This window comes from Taudactylus pleione, unplaced genomic scaffold (genome assembly GCF_031769625.1).
Source record: "Taudactylus pleione unplaced genomic scaffold, aTauple2 ptg000070l, whole genome shotgun sequence".
In the NCBI taxonomy this organism is placed as follows: domain Eukaryota; kingdom Metazoa; phylum Chordata; class Amphibia; order Anura; family Myobatrachidae; genus Taudactylus; species Taudactylus pleione.
In genome coordinates, this window is record NW_028284472.1 from 4,581,584 (window position 1) to 4,593,851 (window position 12,268).

At 48.5% G+C, this 12,268-nt stretch overlaps 1 protein-coding gene across 1 annotated transcript in view; it reads right to left on the minus strand.

The window, feature by feature from the left end:
• The window catches only part of LOC148533727 (cytochrome P450 2K4-like), an 83,625-nt gene that overhangs the window by 29,090 nt on the left and 42,267 nt on the right, over positions 1-12,268 (minus strand). Inside the window, exon 7 of the mRNA XM_088467319.1 lies at positions 3,998-4,182. Within this exon, the coding sequence (XP_088323445.1) occupies positions 3,998-4,182 (185 nt within the window). The remainder of the gene's footprint in view (positions 1-3,997; positions 4,183-12,268) is intronic.

The window sequence follows — 12,268 nt, forward strand, 5'->3', positions numbered from 1 at the left end:
CTAGTATAATGTACAGTGCCAACTACAATGTATTACAGATACAAAATAAATTTTATTAGATACAAACATTCATTGCCTTCTCCTTTAGAGGTCTATTCAATATGTTAATTATCAGGGTCCACGATAATTAACGTTCCTTCTCGACGCGAGCGCTGGAGAAATTCATCATTGCTCTAGCGTGGAGACAGCTGATCCAAAAATCTCTTCACTGCTCCTTTTGGACCAGTGAGACAAGTGTGCAAGCATGACCTGCAGGTCACGCATGTGCACAAGAGCTCCGACATCTGGCGGAAGGAGCCTGACAGAGGCTGAAGGATCCGAAAGGATCCCTTTCTACGACCCAGGACTCCTTCCCATAGGGAAGGAGCGGGGAGCTGGAGCACTTGCCATCTGAAGATGACGAATGCTCCCGCAATCAAGCTCTAAAATATTGTATTTTTGAAGTTTGATGAATTCTGACCCCATACTAGTGTATGGGGACAACGGGATTATCTGTGATACCTCCTACTTTACACCTATGATAAATGGCTCGAAAACTTCAATTCTACAATTGCAGGTGAAAATGTTCATTGATGAATAGATCCCTTAGAAATTAAATGGGAATCTCCCTCTTGCCGCGGTCCAAATGCAAATTTCATATTATATAGCAGCCACACTAATGATCTATATACTATCAGTTAGAGTAGTCAAGGCACAGTCAGCCAATCAGAAGCAGCTGCTGATAATCATACTTATTGCACCGGGAATGGTGCACCTACAATACATAATCCTCATGACAGCCATTCCTGAGTCAAAATTGGCCATTGCTTGCCAGCCCCTTCCCCTACTCTGTTCCATCTCTCTAAACATGTTTCCTCATCCCTCATTTCTAGCTGCCCAGACAGACCATGTTTTCCAGAAACCCATCTAACTGACTTGCTAAGTAGCTGGTGCCACATATGCTCATACAGGGACAGCATTAGAACATGATCTGTTGAGGGTTGATGGAGAAGTGCTGAACAAGTGAGAGAAAAGTGACACTTCAAGCTCTCCAATATGTCAAATGTCCCCTTTATACTCCAAGCCAAACATAGGCCGTCATTCAGAGGTGATCGTTAGATGCAAGCGGTCGCACTGAATCAGGGCCGCCTCCTTGTCGATTGTTAAGCTGTGGGTTACCACCCACAGCTTAATGACCGACCAGGTTGATGGTCGTGATGGTGATCACCATCGTGATCATCGGGGCTTATGACCAGACCCTTAGGTTGGGTCTGGGCACTCGTAAGCCTCAGGAAGCTTTCTGCTCTGATGGAGCAGGAAGCTCCCCACTGACATCACTGATGATGTCAGTGCGGCCGCCCACAAAGCGATAAGCGTTCGTAAAGGAATGCCTCCGTTTTGGAAACCACCCCCCTGGCCCGTCCACCAAACAGGGGCAGCTGTCGATCAACATCGACAGCCGCCCCTTTGGTAGCGAGCTCCGGAGCAACAGAGTTTATCTGTCGCGCCGGGGCTTGCGCACGCGCAGGCCTAACCATCGAGTCGGTTACGAGCGCTCGCGACCGGCTCTGAATATGGTCCATAGTACCTTTAGGCCTGATTCAAATTTGGGAATAGAGTGAACCTGGCCATATACTAGACCAACTTTTATCTAACCATCCAACTAGTTGGTTGGTTGGAATGAAAATCTGGTAATGTATGGGGGCACATGACAATCAGCAATTTGCTCCCAAACACCAGAAAACAGACTAAAATGGTTGTTCAGACGAGTTGGTTAAATCCGTTTGATAAAACAATAACTTGTCTGATTGACAGTTGTTGTCCTTTTTGGGGGGTTTGGGAGCAAATGGCTGATTGTCATTTTCTCCCATACATTACCCGATTTTCATTCCAATCAACCAACTAGTTGGACGGTTGGATAAAAGTTGGTCTAATGTATGGCTAGTCTAAGACAGAGCAAGTAACTGTAATGGTGCGTATCCACTACACGATTAAACAGGACGATTGAGCGATAACGACATTGTTATTGTTCAATCGCTTGTTAATCGTCCACAAATCGGCCATGCAAATGTCAAAAACGACCAGCGATGCGCGCGCCCACAGGTCATTTTTTACATCTATCATCGCCTGAACATGCTGGTCAACCTGACGACGACGTCAGGTTGACCATGTTCGGGGATGATTGATGTGCCTACACTGCGATGTGTTCAGTGAAACACATCGCAGACTGTGAAATTGCTGCACGATTACAATGTCATAATCGTGCACTTGTTTCACAGTCGTCAGGTGGATACGCACCTTAACTGGGTACCTGGACAAACCACGTTGCAGTGCAAGGGGTGCAAATATCTTACGGTATTGCCAAATCTGCATCGGACCCATAGTACTAAAAGTAAATAACACATGGATAGAGGACTGTGGGTAAATGCCACGCAGAGGCAACTTTATTTGTATTGGCCGTAGCTACAGACAGTCCAACTAACAAAATGTCTGGCGCTAATTGCCTGTTGACTCCTATTGGGCAAAGAGCTTATGATTGGAGTTGCAGTTCTGAGACCATGGACCCCTAACTAAAGGCCCCTATACATCAGAGATTGATTGCAGCAATCGTGCAATTTGCAATCGATTGTGTAAAAAATCTTTCCCTTTTTCAATCGATTGCAGATTGCAGAATTGCCACAATCGATTGAAAAAGGGAAAGATTTTTATACACAATCGATTGCAAATTGCACGATTGCTGCAATCAATCTCTGATGTATGGGGGCCTTGAGACATTAATTGATACAAAGCCAACTGAAGACCAGATGGCAGGCAACTGTGACCTGCTGCCATATTCCTTAAGGGATGGATTGCAGGTCTCCTTCCTCAGCCCCAAACCAGCCAATAACACGTGTACTCTGACCATAGACCGTCGGTAGAAGATGTCCTGCGCTGGGCTCCACTCAGGGAGAGCACTTTGCTCACCTCTCTGCACAGCTTCATCTGCTGGCTCTTCCAATACTGAGACAGACATGGCAGCCCAGCGGTTATATAATGAAGGCCGCTGCCTAGGAACTATAAGGCGGTGTGAGGGCAGGGTGGATGTGCCTGCCCCCTATGTTGCCATGACAACCATGTCTAATTAATTCATCCATGAATATGTGGGAGCGTTTTACATATACTATATCATACAAAATGGGCATTATAAATAGAACACCACGTCTCCCAAATTTACTCCTAAGAGCCGTATTCAATTTGAAAGTAGGCGAAAACGGGACCCGGCGAAACCTAAACAGGCGGAAAGTCATGTCAGATTTGGGGAAATTAGCCTGACACCCCTAAATGATGCTCTGACATGGGGGTTAGCTATGGTACCCCCGATTTGGCTTGCTGAAGGTATTTGCTGTTTTTAAACGGGCTCAATAGCTGCTAAATAGCGTTTTTCTATACGTGGTGCAGAATAGTATTCAGGAGGTTTTTTTGCAGAAAATAACTTATCCCAGCAAATTTGGGGTCCTTGAAAATGGGGACCAGCATATTTTAAAGTTGCTAAAGTTAAGTTGAAAAAATCGTGAAAAATCCACCTGCCGCAAGCCCCTGTAATGAAAAAAACACCTGGGGCATACTTGGGGACCCCCCAGAGTCAAGTTCGCTAGTTTTTAACTTTGTCCCCCTACATTTTTCTTTGCGCCCCCAAATTCAAAGTGATTTTTTTGGGTGTCTTTAAGTGTGTTTATTTTTATTTTTGACGCAGTTTACCTTTGGGGGACTGTCTGAAGGCTGAAAGGGGGGTTCCCGCAATGTTGCACCCCAAAACCCCAATTCTGCACTTTTTTCCGCCTCCCATTCATAGGCGAAACTTTTCCCCCTATTACATTGCATTGACTTTCCGCCTAGGCAAAAAGTCTTCCAAATTGAATACGGAGGAAAGTCAAAACAGGTGAGAATTATGTCATCGGCGAAAAGTGTCCGCCAAAAACACGGAAAAATTGAATACGGCCTATATCTAAAACCTGCTAAAGGCCATAACAATAACAACCTTTGGTAGATAGTAGCCCTGGAATATAACATCTTTTGTAGTCTCCCGTGGCAGGTTCATGGGCAAAATATTGGCTAATCTCTGCGTCTCATGGATGACGGCGTTGGTGTACGGCATATCCTTACGGTGCTCGATGCGCGGCTGCGCTGAGCCAATCACTTTATCAATTTCTTCATGGACCCGTTCTAGCAGACATTGAAGGGAAAACAAAAAGAAAATCACTAGGGCATTTGGTTTTTCTATATAGAATGTGTACATTTATATACAATAATACATTCTACATAACATGATATACTGTACTGTATTGCGGTAATGAAATAGCCTATCCACTCATCTGTATAGGCTAATAATATTGATTTAGATTGTCTTCCACTCCGGAAATAAATTCAGCAGCTGCTGGAGAAACTTTTATGTTGCAGTCAGCAGAAATTCCGATATGTGTAACTAGGGCAGGGCCACCGGGGCTCATGCACTGGGCGGCGTGGGACCGGTGGCGCAGGGGGGGTAGGCGCTGCCAGCCATGGTACAGGCCCATCCTGGTTAGCCAGTGTAGAGCAGACCGCAGTGAGTTCGGTAGCACTACACATTTACACACATCGCTGCCGGCGCGGCGGCGATGTGTGGGTTTCAGCAGCCAATGAGTGTCAGACAGACTCTCATTGGCTGCTGCTGCGCCAACTGCAAGAGCCGGGCTGGAGCTCACTCATGAGCTCCATCTTCCGGCTCCTGCGGTGGGTGATGGGAGAGACGTCATGACGTCTTTCCCATAGAACCAAGCGCGATGACTGAGAAGGAGGAGTATCGGCAGGCACAGCAGGAGCGGGGATTCAGGTAAGTGTTTTTGTTTTGTGTGTTATCACTACCGGGGGCCTGCATAAGGCGGACCACTACTGGTGGGGGGGCACTATTAGGGGTCTGCATAACAGGGACCACTAATGACGGCCTGCATAACGGGGACCACTATTTGGGGGGGCACTGTATAAGGGGCACTAATGGAGGCTTGCATAAAGTGGACCACTACTGGGGGCACTGCATAGGGGGAACTGTATAAGGGGCACTGCATTAAGGTGCATATGGACTGGAAAAGAATGTTCCCAGAGTGACGAAAAAGGGCTGTGTGTCATGTTGACACGCCCCATTTTTCAGTGACCACACCCCTTATGGCATATTGCCACGCCCATTTTTCAGAGCATGCACATAGCAGGGAGGGGGCGGCTCCTTTTTTCATTTTGCCCTGGGCTCCAAATACCCTAGTTACACCACTGCTGAGTAGGTTGGAGTTCCACCCCCAAAATTACAATGACCACCCACAGCTATAGTGAGTGGCCAAAAAGATGGTCACGATGGTCAAGACCATCGCGACCATCTGGCTTGCGATGAGACCCTGCGGTAGGGTCTCGCTGCCGCAAGCCCAGGAGTGCTTTTGGCTCTATCAGAGCCAAAAGCACTCCCACTGACATCACTAGTGATGTCAGTGGGGCCGGCCCCAGACGGTAGGCGTTCCCAAGGGAATGCCTCCCTCTGGGCAGCAACGCCCCCGGCACGCCCACCAAAGGGGGCGTGCTGTCACTAACCATCGACAGCATGCCCCCTTTGGTGCGAGACCCATAGCGACAGCTTGGCTTTCGCTATGCGGGTCTCGTGCATGCGCACGACAGAGCTCCCTCCGTCGTGTGCATGCGCACTAGGGCACCATCGACCCGCTTGTGAGCGCTCAGCGCTCGCGAGCGGGTCTGAATTAGGCCCGTAGTCATTAAATACACATTAATAACTTCACACGTGACAATTGATGTAGAAATAATTTTTTTAGCATAATATTTTGTATATTATACACACAGAAATGGATATTTATATAGCCAGAATTTCAGAGCTGGTGCTGTTGGGGCACCATGGGTTAGCATTTCACAACTGGTTACATTCACTGTATCATTAAGATTGTAGGTTCTTTTTGCAACAATTATAAACTTTGCTAAATATTTCAAATTCTACAAAATATCCCTTATCGGGCTTAGGGGGGCGATTCAGACCCAGTCGCAATGCAGCGCAGTTTCGCAGCCATCAGCGGCAAGGTATGCAAATTCCACAATCGCCCTCTATGTCTTAGAGAGCGACGGCAGAGCGATCACACGCCGGTGTAATGACGCCCACTTTTCTTACTTAGCACACGTCATCTCCAGGAACTGTATGATTTCTCAGTAACATCGAGAGCCATCGGAGCTGCTCGCAGCCCTTGAGGTTGACCCTACCCTGCCGCAAACACTGCGTTCACTGCAGGCTGAAATACAAACAGGTGACGTGTACAATGACGCTTCCATGCAAATTATGCACACCCATAAAATGCTATTTTGACGCTCAGACACGTCTGCGTTCGCTCATCCACTTTCCATTTTCCTGGACCTTCCGCTGTTACCACCCACAAACGGCACTGTCACTCAAAGTGACAGTCTGTGTATTATGAGCGCACTATTCCCGATCGCAGTGATTGGTTCGCGCACACGCATACCCATACGCATGCACAGAATGCGAAAATCGGCCAGCTACGAACGAACGCAGCCTAGCGAGCGGGTCTGAATCAGCCCCTTAGTTCGTTCTCTTGCTTATTCCTAACAATATACAGTATATATAAAATCACATTATACTAACAACCCTAATTCAGAATATAAGTCAATTATTTCAATAACCTCCATTAGGGAGTTTACGCTTTATGGCCAAAGATTCTTGCATTGGTGCAGATATGTAGGTAGTTCATTTACCCGGGTTTATATTCCTGTAGTTCTCAGTCATTGGTGATAACTGTATACTAATGATGTTTCTTTTTAAAGTTTTACAGATGAAACTACATGAGGGATAATCACTGTCAAAATATGTATATACTTAGGTTTACTGCTCCACAATTCTGCCAGAAGCAGCCTAGCTTGTTATAAATGGTGCTGTTGGGTTCATTTATTTCTTAACTATGGATCTGATTCAGACCCGGACGCTATTTGCGGACGGTCATTCCAAAAAGGGGCCGGCTATTTAAATTGAGCGCTCACTCTTTGCGGTTTGTTGACGCCTCTATGTCTGAGCGAGGGAACGAAAAATGCGCTCGCTATTTTGTAAAGAAGCCCCTTTGCCGTTCGATTCACACGTCATCTCCGGTATTTATTCGATTAATCGGGAACATCGAAAGGCATCATAACTGCTCGCAGTGGTTGTGGTAGGATTTTCTTACCGCAATCACTGCGAGCGGTTCAGGCTAAAAGACAACCAAGTGACGTGGTCGATGACGCTCCTTTACTAATTATGCACTCCCATTAAACTCCCTTCTTACCGTTAGGCACGCCTGCGTTCGGATCTCCACTCCCCCGTTTTCAAGCACCTTCCCCTGTTACCACCCACAAACGGTACATTTTGACAATCAAATTAGCAGCCCCTCGCTGTTTTGCGAGCGCACGATTTCCGACCGCAATGACTGGTTTGCGCATGCGCATTATGACCCAAACGCATGCGCAGTTGTGCGAACATCGCTTAGAGCGAACGAGCGGCCGCTTACGAGCGGCTCTGAATCAGGCCCTATGTGCACAATAGTTACCATATTATGGGCTCTATGTACTACAATCCGCATTTGTAATGCAGATTGTAGTGTGATATTATCGACTGAATTCAGGCAATATCACAGGGATTTACTACAAATCCCTTGCAGGGACAGAGCTTGCGAGAAAGCTCTGTCCTTGTGAATCCCCTCCGCACTCTAGTCACGATATTTTCGCAAAAAAATACTGTGACTAGAGCCCTGCGCATGCGCCGACCGGCCACCGCTGCTACCCCCCCTGGTGCTAAGCCCCGCCCGACAGTAAGACCCGCCCCTGCGGACCCCCCCGCAACCCCCCCTCCCTTAATGGCTGATATCCCATACTGCACTGGGACCCGATCACCTGATGACCGGGCCGCAGTGCAGCATGGGAGACCAGCTGACCGGAGAGGAGTCATCACCGGAGCCCCGACCACCGGTCCATGGAGCCAGGTAAGTAAATTTTTTTTTTGACTATTTTTTTTTTACAGTAATCAGCTTGCGGTCTGTTTAGACCACACAGCTGATTACAGGGACCGACTCCCGGCTCTGCTCTCCCCGTTAGAGCAGGCCAGGAGTCCGGTAACCGGGGAGACCCTGGATAACTCCACCTCCAGGTGGCGTTATTATCACAGGGCTTTCCCCGGTATTTTTTTCACATTTTATTTTTAGTAACTTTGGGCCTGATTCAGACCCACTCGCGAGCGGCTGTCCGCTCGCAAGTGGGTCGATGGTCTGCACTGAGCATGCGCACGACGGAGGGAGCTCCGTCGTGCGCATGCGCCAGACACGACGAGCGAAGGACTTTCCTTCGCTCGTTGTGTCCGATCAAAGGGGGCGTGCTGTCAATGTTGATTGACAGCACGCCCCCTTTGGTGGGCGTGCCGGGGGCGTGCCTCCCTGACGGGGGCGTTCCCACGGGAACGCCTCCCGTCAGAAGCCGGCCCACTGACATCACTAGTGATGTCAGTGGGAGTGATTTTGGCTCTGATAGAGCCAAAATCACTCCGGAGCTTGCAGTTGAAAACCTCAACCGCAGGCTCCGGCTCGCAATTTCGATGGTCGCGATGGTCACGACCATCGCGGCCATCAAAATGCACGCTCGTATAGCCTGTGGGTGGTGACCCACAGCTATACGAGCGTCCAGGAGGACGCTCCATGAAAATGGAGCCCGGCCCTCATGCAGAGCGTACGCTCTGCTCAGAGCGTACGGCTCTGAATGAGGGCCTTTGGCCAGATCACATTTCCCATTACAGTTATGGGAAATGTGATCTGATTACTAAAAATAAGTGATACTTAGGGGTTGGAGTAGAATTTTACGAATTCTACTCCAATTGCCCTTTAGTAACTGTAGGTGATACTAAAATAATGTGAAAAGAGTGTGAAAACACAAAACAGCCATTATCACTTTATTTTAGTAAAAATAATGGCCCTCATTCAGAGCCACTCGCTAGCGGCAGTACGCTCGTTCCGAGCGATGTTCGCACAACTGCGCATGCGTACGGTTTTTAGTACGCATGCGCGAACCAGTCAGTGCGGCCGAAAATCATTTGTACGCAATATAGCGAGTGCCTGCTATTTTGAGTGACAGAATGAGGCGTATGTGGGTGGTAACAGGGGAAGGTGCTTGAAAACGGGGAGTGGAGATCCGTTCGCAGGCGTGCTTAAAGGTCAAAACGGGCGTTTTATGGGTGTGCATAATTAATATAGCAGCGTCAATGACCACGTCACTTGGTTTTTTTTAACTCAGAACTGCTCGCAAAATAGTGGTTGAAAAAACCAACCACAAGAATAGCGAGCAGTTCATATCCTGTTCGATGTACTCGATTAATCTAATAAATAGCGGACATGACGTATGGTGCGAGCGGCCAGGGGGTGTTTTTAAGAAATAAAAGAGCGTATGTTTTGCTCGCTCGTTCAGACTTAGAGGTGTGAACAGACTGCAATGTGCGAACGAATCATTTGCATAGCCACCCCTTGTTTTTGAACGAACGAACGCAAATAGCGAACGGCTCTGAATGAGGGCCTATGTCCCTAATAAACACAGTTCTTTCCCGATCCTTTCTGATCAAGGGTGTAAGTCTCTATATGCTGATGTGTAATGAACTCAGGAATGATGGACTTTCACTCGGCTTCTCCTGACATAGCGATTTCCTCTCTGTACTCTTTTTAGCTCAGCTGGTGTCAGTCTAACAGCGTCATCCGAGGGGCTTTATGTAATGTGTATTGCTACTCTCTGTTCTGCCTCTTCCTCAATGATAGGAGTCTTTATTTTACTCAAGGGTTAGGCTAGGGGAAGAGAGGGTTAGGGTTAGGCACCCATGGGGGAAGGTTAGGGTTAGGCAATTACCCCGGGAGACTTAGGGTTAGGCTGCGGGGAAGAGTGGGGTTAGGTTTAGGCACTTAGAAGGGGGTTAGGGTTAGGCACGAGGGGGGAGGTTAGGGTTAGGCACCCCTAAGGGAGGGTTAGAGGAAGGAATTAGGTTAGCAGTACTTACCTTAATTAACGATTGGGATCTTCACTCCATCGGGCTTCTGCTGCCGGGATTTGAACCGCCGCCCATGTGGCCGGCGGTAATACCTACTACACCCGTGTTTGTATATACTGTATCTGAGCATAGGTCTGTAGTGTGGATTGTTGGCGTGTACTCACTCAGGGCCTGATTCAGAGCTGCTCATAAGTGGCCGCTCATTCGCTCTGAGCGATGTTCGCACAACTGCGCATGCGCATGGGTCATAATGCGCATGCACCAACCAGTCATTGCGGTCAGAAATCTTGCGCTCGCAAAACAGCGAGGGGCTGCTAATTTGATTGTCAGAATGTACCATTTGTAGGTGGTAACAGGGGAAGGTGGTTGAAAACGGGGAAGTGGAGATCCGAACGCAGGCGTGCCTAACAGTCAAAAGGGTGTTTAATGGGAGTGCATAATTAGTAAAGGAGCGTCATCGACCACGTCACTTGGTTGTCTTTTAGCCTGAACTGCTCGCAGTGATAGCGGTAAGAAAAACCTACCACAAGCACTGCGAGCAGTTCTGATGCGCAGAAAGCAAACACTGATCGATGGCGTGCGTCTTTGCAACTGCGATCCAAGCTGAATCAGTCCCAGAGTTCAATAATCACCTTCTCCCGGGCCTTGTCTTTAGCTGCATATCTTCTCTAGATGTTAATCTAAAATGCTCTGCTACCTCCCCTGACCATTCTGCTCTGCTTCTCCGTAGGTCCCTATAGAGATGGAGCGCATTTGTTTGAGACAAAGGGTCTGGTTCAGATGGGGCGCTAATGAAGCTGCGATTTTGCTTTGTGCCACAGCGTGACTGTGTCTTTATGCCAAAGACGCAGCCAATGGGATGCAGAGACTCCCACCAGCTATGGTTCTAAATCATCGCTGTGCATATTATCGGCCACACCCCTAAACATTGCACCAGCCCTACAGACGCGCAGATTATGCGTCTGAACGTGGCTGCCGAAGTCAGTACAGCTGCACCAAAAGACGCAGTCGCTGATCTTGGCGTCTCGCTATCCACCCCCCCTATTAGTCATTAGCATATCTTCGCAAGTCCGCCGCATACGACGAACATTGCATGCACCTCTGAACCAGGCCCTCTGTGTCTAAATTCATTGTGCGGCTTTTGGCGGTAACTATTGAGACCAGGCTTGCCGACTCCGGGGCTGCCAATTCTGGGAGGGTGCAGCCAGGACGGCGCTGCGTGGAGCATGACATCGGCAATGATGGGTGGTGCAGGGGGCGTGGCAGCATAGTCATTTCATTGCCGCCCTATCCCCTGCTATACAATGCCAGAATTTCTGCCATTGTAAAGCAGGGGGCGGGGCTACAATGACGCATTATCAGACCCCTACGGGCCGACCACTTTGACAGGCAAGTGCAGGGGGAGGGGTACGGGAGGAAGTGGGGGGTTGCGGGGAGAAGTGGCTGTTTATATTATTATTATCATCATCTTTTATTGATAAGGTGTCAAAAGTATCCAGAGCGCCATACAAGTTGGGTAAACATAAAAATAACCAATGCAGTGCATTGGCGTATGTATAATGAAATGAAGGGGGTCCCACATCGCACCCATTGACATACCTCCCAACATGACCCTCTTCAGGAGGGACACAATGCTCTGGTCCTGGACTTCCCTGGTAAGAGGCGGGGCTGCAGCACAGTTCAAAATTCAAATAGGGGAGTTACACCAACTGTCATGTCACACACTGCCCAACATCACTGGCTGGGACTCACTGGCAGTTGGTGTGACTCCCCTATTTGAATTTTGGACTGTGCTGCAGCCCCACCTCTGGAGCCTCCACCAATCATAAATTACCAGGGAAGTCCAGGACCAGAGTATTGTGTCCCTCCTGGAGAGGGTCATGTTGGGAGGTATGTATTGAATTTACTCACCTTGTGGACACGACTGAAGAAATAATTTTCCCAGAGATATGCACAGTACACCCTGGCACAATGTCTGAGTCTTCACTGTTCATGTGTCAAGGCGGGAGGGGGAGGGGAAGGGGGCACACTTGCCTACTTTTGGAAAAGCATTTCAACGAGATTGTGAAAGCAGCACCTATGAGCGCGGCGGTAAAGTGGGCGTGTACTGCTACATCTGAGCGGCGTGTCCTAAATGTGATGGGCGTGTACTGCTACATCTGAGGGGCGTGTCCTACATGAGATGGGCGTGTACTGCTACATCTGAGGGGCGTGTCATAAAATTGCCTT